The following is a 19,174-nucleotide window of genomic DNA, read 5'->3' as shown; positions in this document are numbered from 1 at the left end:
ATGACCAAAAAGAGCCAGGCTCAAATTCAAACCCCAAGAACTGGCCAAATTCCAGTACTCGGTTATGAGGGTGGGGGTGGGGGAGGAACACCTGGATTGGGAGTCAGGAGACTTATAATCAGTTTTCTGTTCTGCCATCAAATGCTGTGTGATTCTGAAGAAGTAGCCTTCTCTCTCTGAGCTCAATTCCTTCATTTGTAAAGTTTCAGTGCTGGCCTAGAAGATTATCAATGCTCCTTCCAGGTTGGAGAGTTTTGGAGTCTAATTCCTAGACAGTAGGAGGCTTGAGCATTTCAGAATCTTCTCTGCTTAAAAATTTTGGAGACTGAATCTGTACACAAGGAGCATAACTCAAGAAGAAAACACAAGAATGCAGAAATCAGAGCTAAATTACTTCAGATATTGTTTACTACAAGTTACTCATTGTGGGATGAAGACTAAAGCCTGGAGAAGGGGGATAAATTGTCCCAACTCATACAGACAATTAACGGCAGAATCCAGATTTTCTGGCATATTTTAACTAACGTCTCTGGATGGAAGTCTCTCAACGTTGTAGGTTGTAGTTTACCAAAGCTAGAGTAAAAAACATACTTCTCACTCTGACACGAAAATGTGAAATCCGGCTTTACAATGGAAGGAGAGTTGGCATTGCTTTGCGTGAGGCACAGCGAGGTGGTGTCTGGCTTGTATTAAAGCCCATGAGTGAATGATTAATACTGGGTAGAAAACAAAGCCCACGCCTTGTAACGTTATAGGTATTAGTGCTATGGGAGATTAACCCCTCGACCTCCCATAGGTCCTTTTCAGAACACTGGACTGAACTTTGAGAGTCAGAGGATGATGAAAACAGGTGGCCTCACATATCCTGTTTGCCCACTCCCAACACACACACACATGCACACGCACACACACACGTGTGAACATGTGTGCAGGTACTTGTTCATGCATGCACACACACACATGAGCACAAGCACACACACGCACATCTCAATTTTCCTGCATCTCTATATAAAAAAGAAATGTTATGACCCATGGTGAACAATTGCAGCATGCCTGCAGCAACTGGAAGGCCTTTTGTAACCTAGCCTCCTCACATCATGACCAAATACAGCTCCGTGTTTGGATTCATTCTCTGTTTCAGTGATGCCAGTGTCACGGGCATCTCCCATGACCCACTCTCCCATTAATACTGCTCAGCTCCACCCCACATTCTCCATTCCTGTCTTGGTTACCTTAGACGTGTGCCATCATCATTGCTTCAGTTTTGGCAGCACTGTCTTGTCTCCTATACCTCCATATCTTTCTCTACCCAGATATTCACAAAGAGTTGTCCTAAAATCTAATCGAATCAGCTTCTTCTCTAACATAAAGATGCTCTGTGACTCCCCACCACCCTTGAGATGCAGTCCAGAATCTTTGGCTTGGAACTCTGGGACCAGCATGACCTTACCCCTCTCAATCTCTTGGGATTCATTTTTTTTTTTTTAATTTTTAAGAGAGGTTTTTACTATAGGGTACATGTGCTCACCAGAAAGACAGAGAGAGACAGAGAGATAAAAAGCAAAAAATCACCCCTCAGGGAGGTTGGCCATGCTGCAATCCCTTCTCCTCCATTCTTCTCTCAGGATCTTGGGCATGCATGCATATTTGCCCAGAATGAGATTAAGCCACCAGATCCAGGACTTGAACCGCAGTCGATTACATGAGAGTCCAGTGACATAACCATCATGCCATCTGCTGGCCTCATCTCTGGATTCTTTGCTCATATTCTCCTCCTCAAACTTTATCCCAGCCACCATGAAAAATCAGTTTCACTTTCCTTCTCTGCTAAATCCTTCTGGCCTTAATCATTGATCATTAAGCTAAGCAAGGAGCTCCTACCTTAGGTTCTTCTCTTGTCCCAATACCTTTATCACTGTTCTGGTTATCCATCCACTTTTCACACTAACTAGACTAAGCTCCAGGAAGGCTGAGATTATCTCTTACTACCTGATTGTCTACTGCTCAGTACAGGGCCTGCTACAAAGACCATGCTAAATAAATACCTTCTGAGTGAATAAAAGACTGAATTATACCTTGTGGACCAATCCCTTCACTTTAAGGACAAGAGAACTGAGGCCCTGGGGTCAGCAGGTGGTGTGGTGGTTTAGGGGGCTGAACTCCCACATGGTCAACTGCAGTTTGAGTCCCAGACCTGGCAGCTTGCTTTCTCACTTTCCTTCTCTCTCATTCTTTCTTGCTCTGTCCTCCCTAGTCAGATTAAAATAAATAAATAAAATCAAAATATATATATATATTTTTAAACGAGAGAACTGAGGCCTCAAGAAGACAAGGGATTGTGTTGTAATATTCTCATTTGTTCTTTAAATCTTCAAATAACTAATTAACTTTTGAACTTAAAAGAAAGATCCTAAGGAGATATATATATCAGATATCTTCTGTGTTAGGAATTTCTGACTACTTACTGATGTGCTGCAGGGTTTACTCATTCATTCATTCATTAATTCATTCACATATTTACTTTCCTGTGTTCATTGACTAGGTATTTAACGTCCACCCTTGCACTAGAAGTTGAGCAGTCGATTACATGAGAGTCCAGTGACATAACCATCATGCCATCTGCTGGCCTCATCTCTGGATTCTTTGCTCATATTCTCCTCCTCAAACTTTATCCCAGCCACCATGAAAAATCAGTTTCACTTTCCTTCTCTGCTAAATCCTTCTGGCCTTAATCATTGATCATTAAGCTAAGCAAGGAGCTCCTACCTTAGGTTCTTCTCTTGTCCCAATACCTTTATCACTGTTCTGGTTATCCATCCACTTTTCACACTAACTAGACTAAGCTCCAGGAAGGCTGAGATTATCTCTTACTACCTGATTGTCTACTGCTCAGTACAGGGCCTGCTACAAAGACCATGCTAAATAAATACCTTCTGAGTGAATAAAAGACTGAATTATACCTTGTGGACCAATCCCTTCACTTTAAGGACAAGAGAACTGAGGCCCTGGGGTCAGCAGGTGGTGTGGTGGTTTAGGGGGCTGAACTCCCACATGGTCAACTGCAGTTTGAGTCCCAGACCTGGCAGCTTGCTTTCTCACTTTCCTTCTCTCTCATTCTTTCTTGCTCTGTCCTCCCTAGTCAGATTAAAATAAATAAATAAAATCAAAATATATATATATATTTTTAAACGAGAGAACTGAGGCCTCAAGAAGACAAGGGATTGTGTTGTAATATTCTCATTTGTTCTTTAAATCTTCAAATAACTAATTAACTTTTGAACTTAAAAGAAAGATCCTAAGGAGATATATATATCAGATATCTTCTGTGTTAGGAATTTCTGACTACTTACTGATGTGCTGCAGGGTTTACTCATTCATTCATTCATTAATTCATTCACATATTTACTTTCCTGTGTTCATTGACTAGGTATTTAACGTCCACCCTTGCACTAGAAGTTGAGGATACAGGATAATAAGGCAAATAATACCCAGTCCCACCTTTATTATCTCCACATCAAATCAAATGTCACTTAGAAAAAAATGTATCAACATGTTCTGAAATTGACTTAAAGGGAGAGGTCTGTATGTTCAAGAGAGAGACTGGGTCTAGAATCCTGAGAGTATGCTGTTGCAGAAAGGCTTTCTTTAAATATAGATGGCCAGTCCCCAAGTTTGGAGTCCAGACTTACTCATCCCATGACTGTAACCTGCTATCTCCATATCCGTCCTTACTGAATGAGATGTACTCTGTGCAGGTGGGAACTTGAAAATAGTCTCAAAAAAAGAGCTAGAGGTGACTTTCGGGGTCACACACCTACCCCTTCACTTTGTAGAAGTGGGACATGAGTCCATAGATGGGATGCTACTTGATCAAGGACTCAGCGAAATTTCAAGATATTAGTACAAGAATTCTTGATCTAGATCTAGTAGATGGTAAATTCTCTCTGCGTGTTTTCTTTAATTTAGCTACAGAGATTACGGTTCAATTTTTCTTTCTTCTAATCCAACAGTGAACTATACTTGGTAGAGTTTATGAAGAACTGCTTCATATGTGTATCTGTGGGTCAGTGTTGGCCTCTCACACAGATTCTCCGATGTGGCTCTGGCCAAGAACAAGCCCAGTGAAAACAAACAATAGGAGAAATCATGCACATTTAAATCTTTATAATTTCCTAGATTGCACCATTTTCTTGCAAGTCAACTCTCTCATTGTTTTTTTCTGCCTCCCTGTATGGGACTTTATGAACAGAATCATCACATACCTTGTCCAAAGAAAGGCACTTAGGCCCAGTCAGTTAAAGAGACTTGGCTAGTGTCACACTTAGGGCAATTGTGTGCTGGCCAGGGAGTATGATTTCTTGATTCCAAATTCGGCATCTATAAAGTGATGTCTGCAGTTCCTGCTTTGACAGACACAACACAAACCTACCAAGACTTTCCCTCATGATTCTCAGGGTCTCCAAGCATAGACTGAATGGATTTTGTCCACTCCTATTGCCAATGCCCAGTGTGAGATAAATTCCTCTGTTCTTCTCACATCTGTGATTGCTCTGACAGCTGTTATTTTCCTACTTTTTCCTCTTCATTTATTTGTTTACTTAAAAATCAGGAATTGGGGCAGCAGAGCCAAGTGTAGTTCATCCCACCTACCCACAGAGTGAACAAAAAATAACAACAAAGTAGGTGACACCAGGACACCCACTGGTACCTGATTTCATAAACACATTATTTTCCAAGGGGCTCCTTCAAGAACACCAGTCCTATGATATGCAACAAGAAAACAGTGTTCCTTTTTAAACAAGGTCAGAAAAGACTACATAGAGCATCCTAACAGCCTTTGGAAAATTCACAATGAACAGTACGATGTTCTGTGAAGATCTGCAAAACAAGACCTCTTGAACAGTGTTTAAACTAATAGTCTCAGGCAGCACATAGATCTTTTTTCCTCTTTAGAATGCTATTAATATGCCATGAAACTATTACTTTGTAGGAGTCTATAGAAATATTTGGGCATTCCACAATTACTCTAGTTTATCTTTGGGTAATGGGTATATTCACGTTCATTCTAGCCAACTTGGTGCAGTCGATCTGTTGAAACTCATATCTCCTACCATAAGGTAATAAGATTCACTTTCTCTCCAATATATAATGCTACTTTTTAAATTTTAGCTTGACTTGAATGACTAGATCCAGACCATTCATGATGAGGACCATCTCAACTCTAACCATCAATCCTGTGTACCAGTTAAGTTTCTTTCTACTCAAGTTTAGTAATGCATGTTTATCATAAAAGGCACAAGGTTGTTGTAGTGAAGAATCCCACCTCCAATTATTCTCAGTAGAACTTTCTAAAAGATTTTAAATATTAATTTAATTAGCTGTAAAATAAAACCAGTAATACAAAATGAGGCCCAGCCATAGTGGAGAAGGCAGTAGCACCACTGTGCAATGATAGAACCATAGGGAAGATCATAGGTCAGATTGCGGGTTGAACTTAATCACGCCTATGTTCCTGACTGGATGCAAGGCTGGTGGGCTGGTGCCTCTTTCTCTTTTTCTCTCTCACTCAATAAAATATTTTTAAAAAATCCTAAAAACTCAAAAGGACTTTTTGAAGGGATAAAATAATTTACAATGCTTAGCAGAATGCCTAATACAAAGGCAATAAATGATGTCTATCATTAGTACACTGGTATTTTATTATATTTATATAATAACATAAATGTTCCTAACTAAGTCATCAAACCCATTATTATCTGGCAACTATAAATAGGCCAGTTACGTAGCATCTCTGAGCATCTTCTACAAAGTGGAAGACAGAGCTATCTCTTGGTCTGATTAGGATGTCTAACTGAGATCATATATCATGGGCACTGTGTCAGGCTCATTGTAAGTAGTCTAAACATTCCTCTAATCATTATACAGAGAAGAGTCTCATGCATTCTGGATAACTTATTCAAATATACATTTGAAAATCCTTCTCAAAGTCTTTTAAAATTATGCTAAACCAGGACCAGCAGATGGCTTAATGGTTGTCCCTGGACTTTCACATTGTTGACAACAGTTAAGAGTCCTGGACATGGTGGTTTCAAACTCATGCCGGTTGTGTATGCAACCAAAATCCTGAGAGGAGAATGTAGGAGAAGGGATTGTGGTTTGGCCATCCCTCCCTGGGGGATGATTTCTCACTTTTTGTCTCTTTGTCTCTCCTACAAAAGCATGTGCCCTATAGCAAAAACCTCTCTAAAAAAAACCAAAAAGATTATGCTAAACCAGGAAGAATTATGATAACCTCACACAATTTTCCATAGAGTGTATTTTGCTTTATTTATGTAAATATGTTAGATATGTATGTACATATTTGACTATGTACTTGTTTAATTATTTATTGGCTTATTTAATTTCAGCAAATTAGTCTGTCACAGAAGGATGTGGATGGCACCAGAATTGAGTGAGGTAGTTTGATTATTTGCAAAAGAAAATATGGGATAGACAATATGTTGGATGAAATGGGAATATTACGGTTATATTGGGTTGCTGGAAAAGTCATGACCTCTTTTTCTCTGTTTTTCTATGCAAAAATGCCTTATTACTTTTCTGACAACCCAATAGAACAGGATCTGACAACTTTGCAGAGAAGTAGTTTAGCATACTGGGAGTAGAACTGGGTCTCCGTTACTGGTTCAGCCATGAGCAATTCTCGTCCTGTGTATTTTACAACTCCCTTAGAATCTCCTTTCACAAGACTCTTGGCATCACAAATACAATTATGTCTAAGACAGAATTCTTGATCTATCTTTCCCCCTAACAAAATACTAAATTGAACTAAATTCCTTCCTCTCTTTCAGGAAATAAAGTTTCCCTCATTCTACATACTTGAGAGTCATTCAACAACTACTTCTTCTGAAATTCCCTGCTTCCGATACATTGCTAATTCCTGTAGGTTGTACCTTTAAAAGATACCCCTAATTCACTCACTCTACTATGTCAATAAATATACTCCCTGGTTTGGACTTTAGCAATGACCCCTAACTGTACTCTCTCACCCTTCCTTTGTTCTCTCTTCACAATTCACCCAGGGTAGTATTACAAAATCACAAGGTTTATTTCCCAATATGTAAGTCCAAACTTCTTAACATAAACCATGAACCCCTTCATAATCTGGCCCCTGCTTGTCTCTCCAGTCTCATCTTCTACATATTCTCCCTTAAATGAAGGGTATATTATACTCTATTATAACATCTTGTAATGATACTCCACGGTTTGTAATTATATTTTTATGTGTGCTATTATTCAGCCTAGCTCTCCTACCAGATTATAAAATTCAGAGTTATAGTGCCAATACACAAATTGGCATGCAGTAAGTGCTTATTTAACAAGTGAGTTAATGAATTAATAAACAAAGAAATGAATGAATTTATCAATGGGACCTTGAGTTCATCATTTACCTTCTGTGGGTCTTGGTTTTCTATCTAAAGAAGAAAGGCTACAACAACCCACTCACTTTAACATCTAGTAGTTCATCTGTCAGATCCATACCAATTTTGATAAGTGCTGGTGGTGCTACTAGCACTAAATGAGGGTCTAAATATTTTCAGACTCTAGAAGGGACTTGGAGACAGTCAGCACTTCTATAGCTGCTGCTGACTCTGGAGATCTATTGACTTTGCTAAGCCCTCTTGCTTATCCTCATATTCCCAGAACCTGTATTTCATTCTGAGAGGTACTTGGCCTACGACTCATGAAAGGGAGTCATAGGTGGATGAAACCTGACTTCCAGAAATAGAACGTGATTGTGCTGACTACATGCCACCTCCCCACATTTGAGCTAAAAACAGTGATACTCATCTTGGGCTTGGAGAAATAGCTTTCACTACTTGTTCACTTTTCCTACTGGGCAGGTCATCAGAATGCAGGCAAAACCATGTTGGGCAGGTGTGGGAGTGGTCTTGCTCAGGAAGTGTTCCAGCCTGGATTATGCATATCAGCATCAGGTTACTGGAAACCATGCTGAAAATGTCTACACTTTCCTAAGCCTCCTCCTCATCTGCCTTCTTTTAAGTGATAAACTTGGCTTTCTCCTCTTTTAAGTATTTGTTCTGTTGCTTTTAGAAATAAGAAAAATTAATTTTAATAGCTACCTTCCTTAACCATCGAGATACCTAGTCATTTAATAGTCTTTATAGCAGTGATTATATTCTGTAGTTCTCCGGGCAGCCCTTTTGGGGTCAAAGAGATACAAAACTTGGCTCTATCACCTATTGCCATGAAACCTTAAATGAACATATTTTCTTCCTTGAGTCTCATCTTCCCCGTTTAAAACTTAGGCATATCAATGCCTATACCTCAGTGGCAGGCTTATAAACAAAATACAGGGCAAACATGAGGTATTCACTACATGTGAGAGTGATTAGCATAATGACTAAATTTAGACTCTAATGGGCAGAAAATGGGTTGGTTTTTGTTACCTATAGTATCTTTAGAGTGTGGTGTGGTCCCACCACAGGGAATGCACTACACTACACTATCATTTGATAATGTATGAAAGCACAAAAGCTGACTCAGAGTAACTTCTTCATAAATGCTAGAATCCTCTTCCCTCCCTGTTTCAACCTGGATTCTAACAACATCGATGGGTATGCAGGAAAGCTGACATCAAAATCACAATTTAACAAATGCAAGAACAGAGGCCTGGGAGATTAAAGACCAGATCTATCTTAAGGATATTAGTAGACAAGTCACAGAACAGGAAATGTAAATATTCAGTAAACATCGGAAAAGATGTTCAGTCAAGATCACATAGAAAGAATGTCAATGAGAAGTCATCATGTTACTCATCAAATGGGCAAAGACAAATCACTTTTATTGTGTTGAATAGTATATAGTGACAATGTGGAACAGCATGTCTTACCACAAGTTCCTGGTGGAGTGTACACTAGTTCACCCTCTCAGGATGTCATAAGTTGTGACTATTAAAACAATAAAGGTGTATAATTTACACTCTAGCAATTTTATTTTTTGGTTCTGACTCTAGAGAAATACTTGCATGTATGTACCCATCAGGAAGTTTGTGTAAGAAGGCTTAGGGAAACACTTGTTTACAATAGAAAAGTGTAAAGTAACCTAAATACCCATCATGAAGGTTATGGCTAAATAACTTGTAGGACATTCATACTATGGATATTGTGCAGCAATGAAAAAGAATGAATTAAATCTAGTTACTGAAGTGGATAAAGATACCAAATTACTACTATTTCTAAAGATTCAAAAGAAAGGAACTCTCCAAAATTCATTCTATGAAGCCTCCATCACCCTTATCCCAAAACCACTCAGGACACAAAAATAAAAGAAAACTACAAACCAATATCCCTGATGAATACAAATGTAAAAATTCTCAACAAGGTACTAGCAAATTGTATCCAGCAACATATTAAAAAAATTATACACCATCACCAGGTAGTCTTTTTTCGAGGCATGCAAAGATGGTTCAACAAAAGCTAAACAATAAATGTAACATATCACATTAACAGAAGGAAAGATAAAAAACCATATGATCACGTCAACTGATGCAGAAAACGTATATGATAACAAACAACATTCCTTCACGATTAAGACTCTCAGTAAAACTGGCATAAAAGGGACATTCCTTAACACAATAAAAGCCACCTATGACAAACCCATAGCTAACATCATACTGAATAAGGAAAAGCTAAAAGCTTTTCCACTAAAAACTAGAACAGGAGAAGGCTACCCACTTTCTCCATTCCTTTTCAACATAGTACTAGAATACTAGCCAATGCAATCAAACAAAAGACTGAAACAAAAGGCATTCAAACAGGAAAAGTAGAAGTGAAATTATATCTATTTGCAGATGATATAATTATATACATAAAAAATCCAAAAGAATCTACAGATAAATTCATGGGAGTTATAAATGAGTGCAGTAAAGTGGCAGGATACAAAATCAACATACAAAAATCTATACTATTTTTACACCAAGAATAAACAAACTGAGGTAGAACTGAAGAGAGCAATTCCATTTACACTAGCCATAAAAAAATAAGATACCTAGAAATAAACCTAACCAAGATGTGAAAGACAAGGAAAACTATGAAAAACTTTAAAAAGAAATTGAAAATGATACAAAAAAATGGAAAGACCTCCCATATTACTGGATTGGAAGAATACGTAGAATCAAAATGCCAGTAGTGCCCAAATTAATCTATACATTCAATACAATTCTGATTAAATTACCAGAGATATTTCTCACAAAAATATTTTTTTAAAAAGTCTGAAAGCATAAACACCCTGTATCGTAAAAGCAATACTGTGCAAAAGGAATAAAATAAGAGGCATCTCACTTCCTGACTTCAAAATATATTACAATGCTGTGATAATTGAAAAAGCATGGTAGTGGCACAAAAACAGTCAAGTAGACCAATGGAACAGAATCAAGACCCCAGAAATAAACTCTAAAACATACAGTCAACTGACTTGGACAAAAGGCACAAAATAACCCAGTTGAGAATAGAAAATCACTTCAGTAAATGGTGCTGGAAAACTGGATATCTACCTGCAGAAAAAATGAAACTGGATTCCTATCTCTCACCATGAATAAAAAACAACTTGAAATGGATCACAGATCTAAACACAGAACCTAAATCTATAAGAAACACAGGAAAAACTCCTGGAGACATCTCAGAGGCAAAGACCTTTAAAGTAAGACTCCCAAAACATAGGCAATAATCCCCAAAATAGAAAGTGGGCCCACATCAGGCTAAAAAGCTTCTTTACAGAAAAGAAACAATAATTAAGATGAGAAGACAACCTTCAGGATGGAATAATATATTTGCAAACTATGCCTCAGATAAGGGACTGATAACTAAAATGTACAGGGAACTTAAACACCTTACCTGAAAGAAAAAAGAATCAGTCCAATTAAAAGCAGGGCTTTTCCTGCTCTGTTCCTTGCTAAATCTCGAGCAAACAGAAGGTAGTTGGGTTTCTGATGGGAATCCACAAATATTTGCCGGGGAAGTAAATTGATGCATGAACAAGTTTTCAATTGATGGGGCTTCCTAGCCTTTGGAGCCCAGAGGAAGTGATTTGGATCTGATTTGTAAAATTTGGACTCCGAGTCACAAGAATATCTATTCAGATCATATGATCTAGCTTTTCTTATGTTTATTCATGTCCCCCAAGAATTACATTGAGAATGCCAAAGAGGTGAAGTAAAATAGATAGAGATATGTTTTGGCAGCTTAACAAGTTGAAGTGTGAGAGAAGTATTAATAGGTTGATAAATAGGGATAAACTAATGAGCCAGGTGGGAGAGATAACTTCTAAGATTCTTTCTAGCTCTAAATTGAGGACTCTAAGAAGAGAGAGGCATAAAGTAAGCAGTACAAACATATTAGTTCAAACATAGAACAAGTGAGAACACTCACTTTGGAGTTGATAGATCTAAGTACAAATCGAAGCTTTGGCACTTGACAGTTGTGTAAACTCTGTCATCCACAGCCTTCCTCTGAGTGTCAAGTCCTCAGTGCAATCTGGGCTACCTGTAATCTATGACTACCTGGCTTGTGGGGGTTATTGTGATGATGAAACCAAAATGAAGATGTCTGGGTAAAGCCCTTACTAAATACTTGACACACAGTACTTGCTTAGTAAATTAAGCTTCCTCTCTTCTCTTTAAATGCTAATATCCTTCCTATCCTTCATTCCAGATCCATTAAAAATATTATCCAAGTGCTTACTTCATGCCTAGAAATATTCTGAGTGCTTGGAATGCACCAGTAGACAGAAAGGCAAAATCCAGTCATTAAGGAGTTTATGTTCTAATTCTAAACTTAGACCTCAGTTCCCTCTAGTTTGGGTTAGAACCCTGAATCTACCTGTCTATTTCTTTTTGTCCTCACTTTTAAATTTTAATTTATTTTAGTTTCTTTTATACATTCAATCACTATACATCGCTTAGCGTATAAAGTGAATTTTCCCAACTGCAGTGGCACTGCCTGCCTGCCTCTCTTTCCCCATTGAATTTGAGCACTTAGAGGCCCTAGTTTCACCAGATCACTATTTCCTAAGACAGTATACAGCACCTAACAGAACACCTAGTGAATATTTGTTGAATAGAATGGTGGCTGAATGGATGGCCAGATGAACAGATTAAGTGACAGTGAGCTACTTACTATTCACTCTTTCTGGTTTGCTCTTTACTTCACTTTCACATACATAAGAGATGGCTTCAAAAGGTTCATGAAACATTTGTGTTCCAAAAACTATACATGAATTTCAAAAATTTTGTGCATCAAAATAAACTCATATTGTAAATATACTTTTTCCATGAAGTTTTTTTTTTTTTCTTTTTTTTTTGGGAGAGGTGTTTTTGCCATAGGGTGTGTGTGCTCCCCAGAAAGACAGAGAGAGAAATAGAGAGACAGAAAGCGAGAAATCATCCCCCGGGGAGGGGGGATGGACACGCCGCAATCCCTTCTCCTCCATTCTCCTCTCGGTATCTTGGGCACGCACGCACACACGCCTGGCGTGAGTTCAAGCCACTGGGTCCAGGACTCGAATCACGACTACTGGGAGTTCAGCAACATAGCCATTACGCTAACTGCTGATCCCTCTATGAAGTTTTTGAATCCCTTGTGTGTGTGTGTGTGTGTGTGAGTGTGTGTGTGTGTTTGTGTATATATGTGTGTATGCATGTGTTTGTGTGTGCATATTGGTTTTGTACAGTCTTTACTTCATGGTAGAATCAAAATTTCATGGAGACCAAGGAGCATGGTGCTCAGTGCAGAAGCACTTGACAGCCAAGATAAGAAATAGAAGCTTCCCTACTCTTTCTTTTCAACCAGAGACATAAAGAAGCAGCTGTGTAATTTGGGCTACTGGTCTCCAAGTGTGGGTCACAGGAACTGACTGTGGACTCTTGACCTCTGGTTATAACCATGTCTTCTATTTTCTGTATCTCGAACTTTGGCCAGATTGGATGCATTTCAGCTCTAAAATTCTTTCTTCACTGTACTGCAGTAGGAGATATTGTTGTGTAGTGGTTAGGATGGTGAAATTTGTAATTAGACTTGGATTTTAAACCTGTCTATGCCATTAGTAACTCTATAAGTTAGTTAAATCACTTCTGTGAGCTTCATCTTTTTCACCTGTCTCTAAGTGTTTATAAGACACATAAAGAGAAACATATTTAATAAATGATTATCATTATTGTGCTATCATCTTGCATGTAAGTAGGTTATCAAGAGCCAGTGAGATTTTCTCTGGATATTGATTTTTATAAGCAATCCCTATCGAATCCCTTTGGTTCAAAAACATATATGAGTCATCTGTCATGTAAAATACTTTCTCAATATCAGAGCTTAATGTGTTGTCCACTCATTTTACAGAGGTGAAAACTGAGGCTGAAATAAGTAATGCATTGTATCTTGACATCACAGAGTGAGTTAGTTAATAGCAGAGCTGGCACTGGTCCCCCTTTCCTTCAATAGTGCCAATTCTCATTCAATGGAGGGATTTCCACTTAAGGGAGATGCAGACATTCCACATTTCTTCCTTGTCCTGGCCAAAAGTAATCAGTCTACTAGAAACTTCCATGGGTTAAGCACGAAAGGCTCTCCCTTCATCAATGTCATACCTTGGGAAACTATCTCCAGTGCAGATAACAGAAAGAATAAATATTTTTGTTGAGAGAAAAAAATGAAGACAAAGGTCAAAGGGAATCATGTAATGGGTTGAGTCAGAGAAGAAAAAGAAAGCATTTTTTCTCTCTCCTCTTTTTCTCCAAAACAGTCTTTATATAGAACTTGCATAAGAGCCAACTTATTTGATATGGAAAAAATGTGAAAGCAGTAAAATACAGACATACACACACACACACACACACAAAGAGGTATTTGAGGTGGGGTTCAGAATTCAAACTACCAAAAGATAAAGAAGTTGAAATGGTAGGTTGAATCAGAATGATGTATTCTTCTATTTTTCAGAATCTTAGGGAACATTCAGGTTAGGAAGCCCAGCCCAGCTGAGCCCAGTCCAGTTCTTCAAGGAACTTGTTGGGACTCAAGAGAGACAAAGAGGAAGCCCAGTCAATGCCTTGGTTTAGCTCTTGTGTCTGTCATTGTAGGGACTAAATAATTATTTACCGAATGAAAGAAAACTGTGCATAAGAGAATGGACCAGAATAGTGGTGACTTTGGAAGCAAATTGGCATAGGACTTGGCATTTCTTATCAAGTGGGTTAGGTCCTCAGTACTCAAGTTGAGTGACTTCAGGAAAATAACCCATCCAAGTCAACATTATAATTCCAGATTATTGAAAAACCCAGATTTGTTTAACAATGAACTTAAAAGATTGTGCTGTCTGAAGGTAGAAGTGGATATGGAGAAAATTGCAGCTGAGATTGCACAGGAAGAGGAACAGGCCCACAGAAGGCAGGAGGAAAGGGAAAAGGAGGTACAGAGCAAACTGAGTGTAGTCAGAGCAGTGCTGGTCCTGAAGAAGAACAAAGCCTAGGAAAAAAGGATGACAAGAGAGTGCCAATGGAGACAAAGAAGATACGCCTTGAAGAGATGACAGAGAGCCAACAGAATGGGGAAGAAGGCTTGTCTACTTCTGAGGACAAGGAGAAGGTCAAGAGGGGGGGTCAACATAGAGGAGGGAACCAGTGGTAGTAACACTGGCTTGGGAAGCAACAATGCAACAGAGAAGGAGTCAGTGGCAGACCCAGTACCAGAAGACAAGAAAAGAGAATAAATGTTGTCTTGTTTTATGTGTTTTAAATACTTGTTTAAACAAAGAAGTGTTTTTGGTTTAAAAAAAAAAAAAATCCCAGATCCCCAGATTTTGGCATATATCAATAGAATGCTCTCAATATATATTTGCAAAGTGAATGAATTTTTCTGTCAGTGAAAGAGACCTTGGAGATTCCTGGGCTGTAGACAGCACTTATAGCAAGGTATCTCAAACTTTAACCAGCATCAGAATCATCTGGAGAGGCCCTGCATTTGGAGCTGCTGGTTTATCAGACTGGTCTGGAACCTAAGAACTTGATATTTGGAAGTTTCCAGGATGCTGATGCTGCTCTGGGGCCAAACTTTGAGAACCAGCTTTAGTGCAGTGTTTAATAAACTTAGTTGCACATTATCACCACCTGATGAGATTCAAAAAATCCTGATGGTCAAGTCTTGCTTTAACAATTAAATTAATGTAGAGATGGGGATATGAAGAGTGGAGGGGGAATGCAGGTGAGATTCAGAAAGTTTAAAAATACCCCATATTTGGGGGCTGGTTGGTGGGTGGTGGTTAAAGGTGCTGGATTCCCATATGTCCGACCACAGTTCAAGTCCTGGACCTGACAACTTGCATCCTTGCTTTCATTTTCTCTCTCTGTCTCTGTCTGGTCAAATTAAAAAAAAAAATAATGATAGAAAATGGAATTAAATAAAAAATTCTTTAAAAAAATCCCATAATTTTGAAATGTACAACTAAGTTTAAAAACTACTAATCCCTACTTCCTCCTTGTAGAGTTGCTCCATCAAAGATCAGGAAGGGCAAAGTGAGTTACCTCATAATATAAAGCAAAGTATTGCTTAACTAAGAATAGAACTTGGGGTGCTTTTTCTTCTTCAGTTTAATATCTTCCACTCCAACTGTATCAACCCATGTCAGCTCTTACAGGCTCATAACTCCAGGCCCCCAAAAATAAAAATAAAAGCTGTGTTTAAACTAGGGTTTTTAAGATATCTATCATTTCACCCTTCTACTGCTTTACAAAGAGATTTTAAGTGAATGCATATTTATAGAACTTTACCACTCTAGACACATGAGGAGATGGGAGAGACAGGGTTATGGAATATTTTTAAGGCAAGATGATCCTTTAAATTTTAAGTACATTCTCAAATACAAACCAAGTGCTCTGTCTGAGTTCTTAAACAGATGTTCTTCATCTCTGATTCAATGAATGGGCAAGTTTCCTTGTGATGTGCACATTTATTGCTGGCATGTAAAAGGAAGTGCTGGTAAAGTATTTTAAAGTGGTTCTGTCTCTTAAAGAGATTAAAAGTTTCCTTCAGAACTTGGTTTCCACTAACGATTGACTTAGTAAATATTTTCAAGTAGACAGAGATTGTCTTAAATCATCTTCGAACCAACTCAAGAACCATAAAAGGTCTACAGAAACCATTGACTTCAACATTTTCATCATACAGAGGAGGAAATTGAAGCACAAAGAGATTGACTGATTTATTTAACACTAATAAATGTACTCCCTAGGGAAAACACAAGGTGTCTGTCTTCTGACCATTTTTCAGGGTCCGTATTCAAAAGTACCCCTACCAATGTCTCTTACACCTGGTAGCTAATGACTGCCTGAATAAATTTTTGATACCCAGATTAGGTGGCTAAGACTCTATTATTATTTATATCAGAGTATACATTGGATTGCATATTTAATTGAACACTAGCTGAGTACAATGTTTTAGGAATTGGGATGGAATTCCAATTCTGATCTTGCCACTTCCTAATTGTGTGATCTGAGACAAGTGATTTCACATCTCTCAACCCTAGCTTCTCTCTTTGCAAAATGAGAATGACAATAGGGTTGTGGTTATGGAGAGGGTAAACTGAGTAAAAGATTCAAAAACCTTAGGCAATTGGTAAATAGGAAAAGTACTAATGTCTTCATTATGAGGTGACCTTCCTCATAAACATAAATTCTAAGGGTATTTGAAGAATAAGTGTTCAGAAGTGGCCTGAGAAATATGAGAGAGTTATCATATAGTACATGGAAAAATGTGTATTATGAAAAAACTCTGTAGTAGTCAGCAGGTAGTATGGTGGTTAAGGCAGCTGGATCCCACATGGCCAACTGTGTGATTAGACTCTTGTACCTGGCAGCTTGAAAAACACACAAGGTACATATGTGTGCACATCTAAAATCCCAAGAGAGGAATGGGAGAGCAGGGATTGCAGTATGGCCATCCCCTCTGGGGGGTGCTTTCTCATTTTCTGTCTCTCTCTCCTTGGGTGACCACACATGTCCTACAGCAAACAAAAAAACGTGTATATGGCTTTCAATTTTTGTTGCACCAAAATAAACTCATAGTTTAATTCCAAATTTTTTACAAACTTTTTGAAGTCACCGCACAAACACTGAAGTCAGGCAACTACCTCATATTGAAACAGTGAGTATCCAAAAAGAATCATAGAGATCTAGAGCTGCAAAGACCCTTAGGATCAAGTGAGTCTGAACCTGTTTCACCTCAGGAAATAAGTCAAAATTAAGGATTGCGACTGATTATGTTTATCTTTCTGCAAAATTCCCATGCAAATACCCAGGAGAGAGCTCAGTTCCCAACCAACATATGATTACCTCATCCCCTGAAAAGGCAGTCACAATGCATGAATCTTCTTCAGCTTAACACAAACTGAAGTTTTTAGCAAACTTTAGTTCTTCCACTTTTTTTTTTTAGAAGTAAATGATGTTCTTGTTTTAGTATCATCCAACCTCTTCATTTACTGTTGGGAAGGCTAAGTTTCTGAGAGATCAGTGAGGCTTAGGGTCACATATCAGAATTGTTACCAAATCCAGGTCTCCTAGTTTCATGCTCATCACTTCTCCTACCATACCAACTCTGCTTTGCTAAGATGATTCACACCTAACATTGGGTTACAATCTCTAGAAGTGAGTTTGGCTTAGAGGAACCTTCTTTTTACAATTTAGGCCTCTTTGACCCTCTTCAGATCCTTCTATAGCCTACCCACTCTGTCATCTCCCCATCTAAAGAGTGTACTTACATGTCTGTGAATCTTCTATTAAGGTGCAGGATGGAGGCCACATCCACTTGTAGCGGAGGGTCCCGGATCACCTTATACTGCAAGGGCTTACACTCTAGGCAGAGTGGGCTGTCTGCAACGGAAGTCAGCATGGCTGCATCAATTTCCAGGTGCTCATCCAGCGTGTAGATCTGTATGCCATATACCTCCTCACCCACATCACGGAGTCTGATGGTCAGAGGGACATCACAGAAGACATTCTGAGGGCCCAGGGAGATGTTCTTCCCACTGATAGTCAACAGTTTGATGTCATTGACAGCTCCACTGGAGTCCCAGTCAGTGGAGACAAAGGTCACCCATATGGTCAAAGACTCAGGGACCAATGGATAACGGAATTCCAGCTCGAGGTAGCAGCCTTGTGGCTCAGGACAGGCTGGAGGAACCGTGTGTGGGTTGACAGCTGAATTTGGGCTCCAGGTACGAACACTGGACTTACAAGGCTGTTCAACATCTGGATGACCTACGGAGGAAAGAGAAGGGTATGAATTCTTCAAGAAAGATCTTCATGCTGGTCCTCAGAGTATTTTACAGACCTCAAGAGAGACTTGTCTGACTAGAACTTAGAGGAGAAAAGAAGAGGGAGGATCGTCAGTGTCTTGGTGAATCTGCTGTGTACATAGCATGCAGCTTGTTCCTACTCCTGCAAAACAGATTTCAGATGAATCACTAAACATTTGATCAAAATTACATTCAAGTACGTGTCTTGCTAGTGAGTTGATGCTCAAACATTCCTCTCACAACTACTTGGAGGTTTTCCTGTCTATGATAGAAAGAACAAAAGGACACATATTTGCCAAACACTTGATTTCCTATGATTAAAAAAAAAATCTTGCCAGGACTCATTTCGGGAGTGAGAAAACTAAGTCTCAGAAATATGGACTGAATTACATGAGGTCATGCAGCTTGAAATGTAAAGGTCAACATTAGAACCCAGTTTAGGTTCACTCTTCAATCTGCACTCTTTGTTCTGTCTGTACTGGATGCATGGGCTACTAAATTAAATTTAGGTCCCTGTGTATTATTGCCTTTGCTACAGCCCACTTGGACTAACAGAAATACCACAAAAACCCCAGCAAAGTGGAGTTGATCATGGAGAACACCTACTCCTTGGACTGAGTATCTGGGAAGAAACCATCTAGAACCATGAATAGAAGAGTTGGAAGGTAGCTCTTGAGCCATCTTATTACTCCTCCTCTCCTTCCCTACATGAGATCATTTCATAACAGAATGCTTCCCCATGGTCTGTCCAGTCTGACTCAGGAAGGGGAGGGCTGGATAAGGAGAGGAAGGGAGGAAGGAGGGATTCTTCTACTCTTTC

At 38.8% G+C, this 19,174-nt stretch overlaps 1 protein-coding gene across 1 annotated transcript in view; it reads right to left on the bottom strand.

The window, feature by feature from the left end:
* The window catches only part of PAPPA (pappalysin 1), a 280,168-nt gene that overhangs the window by 167,479 nt on the left and 93,515 nt on the right, over positions 1-19,174 (bottom strand). The window contains exon 9 of the mRNA XM_006142815.3: positions 17,818-18,316. Coding sequence (XP_006142877.1) covers positions 17,818-18,316 — 499 coding nt within the window. The remainder of the gene's footprint in view (positions 1-17,817; positions 18,317-19,174) is intronic.

Source organism: Tupaia chinensis, unplaced genomic scaffold (genome assembly GCF_000334495.1).
Source record: "Tupaia chinensis unplaced genomic scaffold, TupChi_1.0 Scaffold000081_1, whole genome shotgun sequence".
NCBI lineage: Eukaryota > Metazoa > Chordata > Mammalia > Scandentia > Tupaiidae > Tupaia > Tupaia belangeri.
Note: the sequence above shows the minus strand (reverse complement) of the source record. Positions and strands in the feature narration are given on the sequence as shown.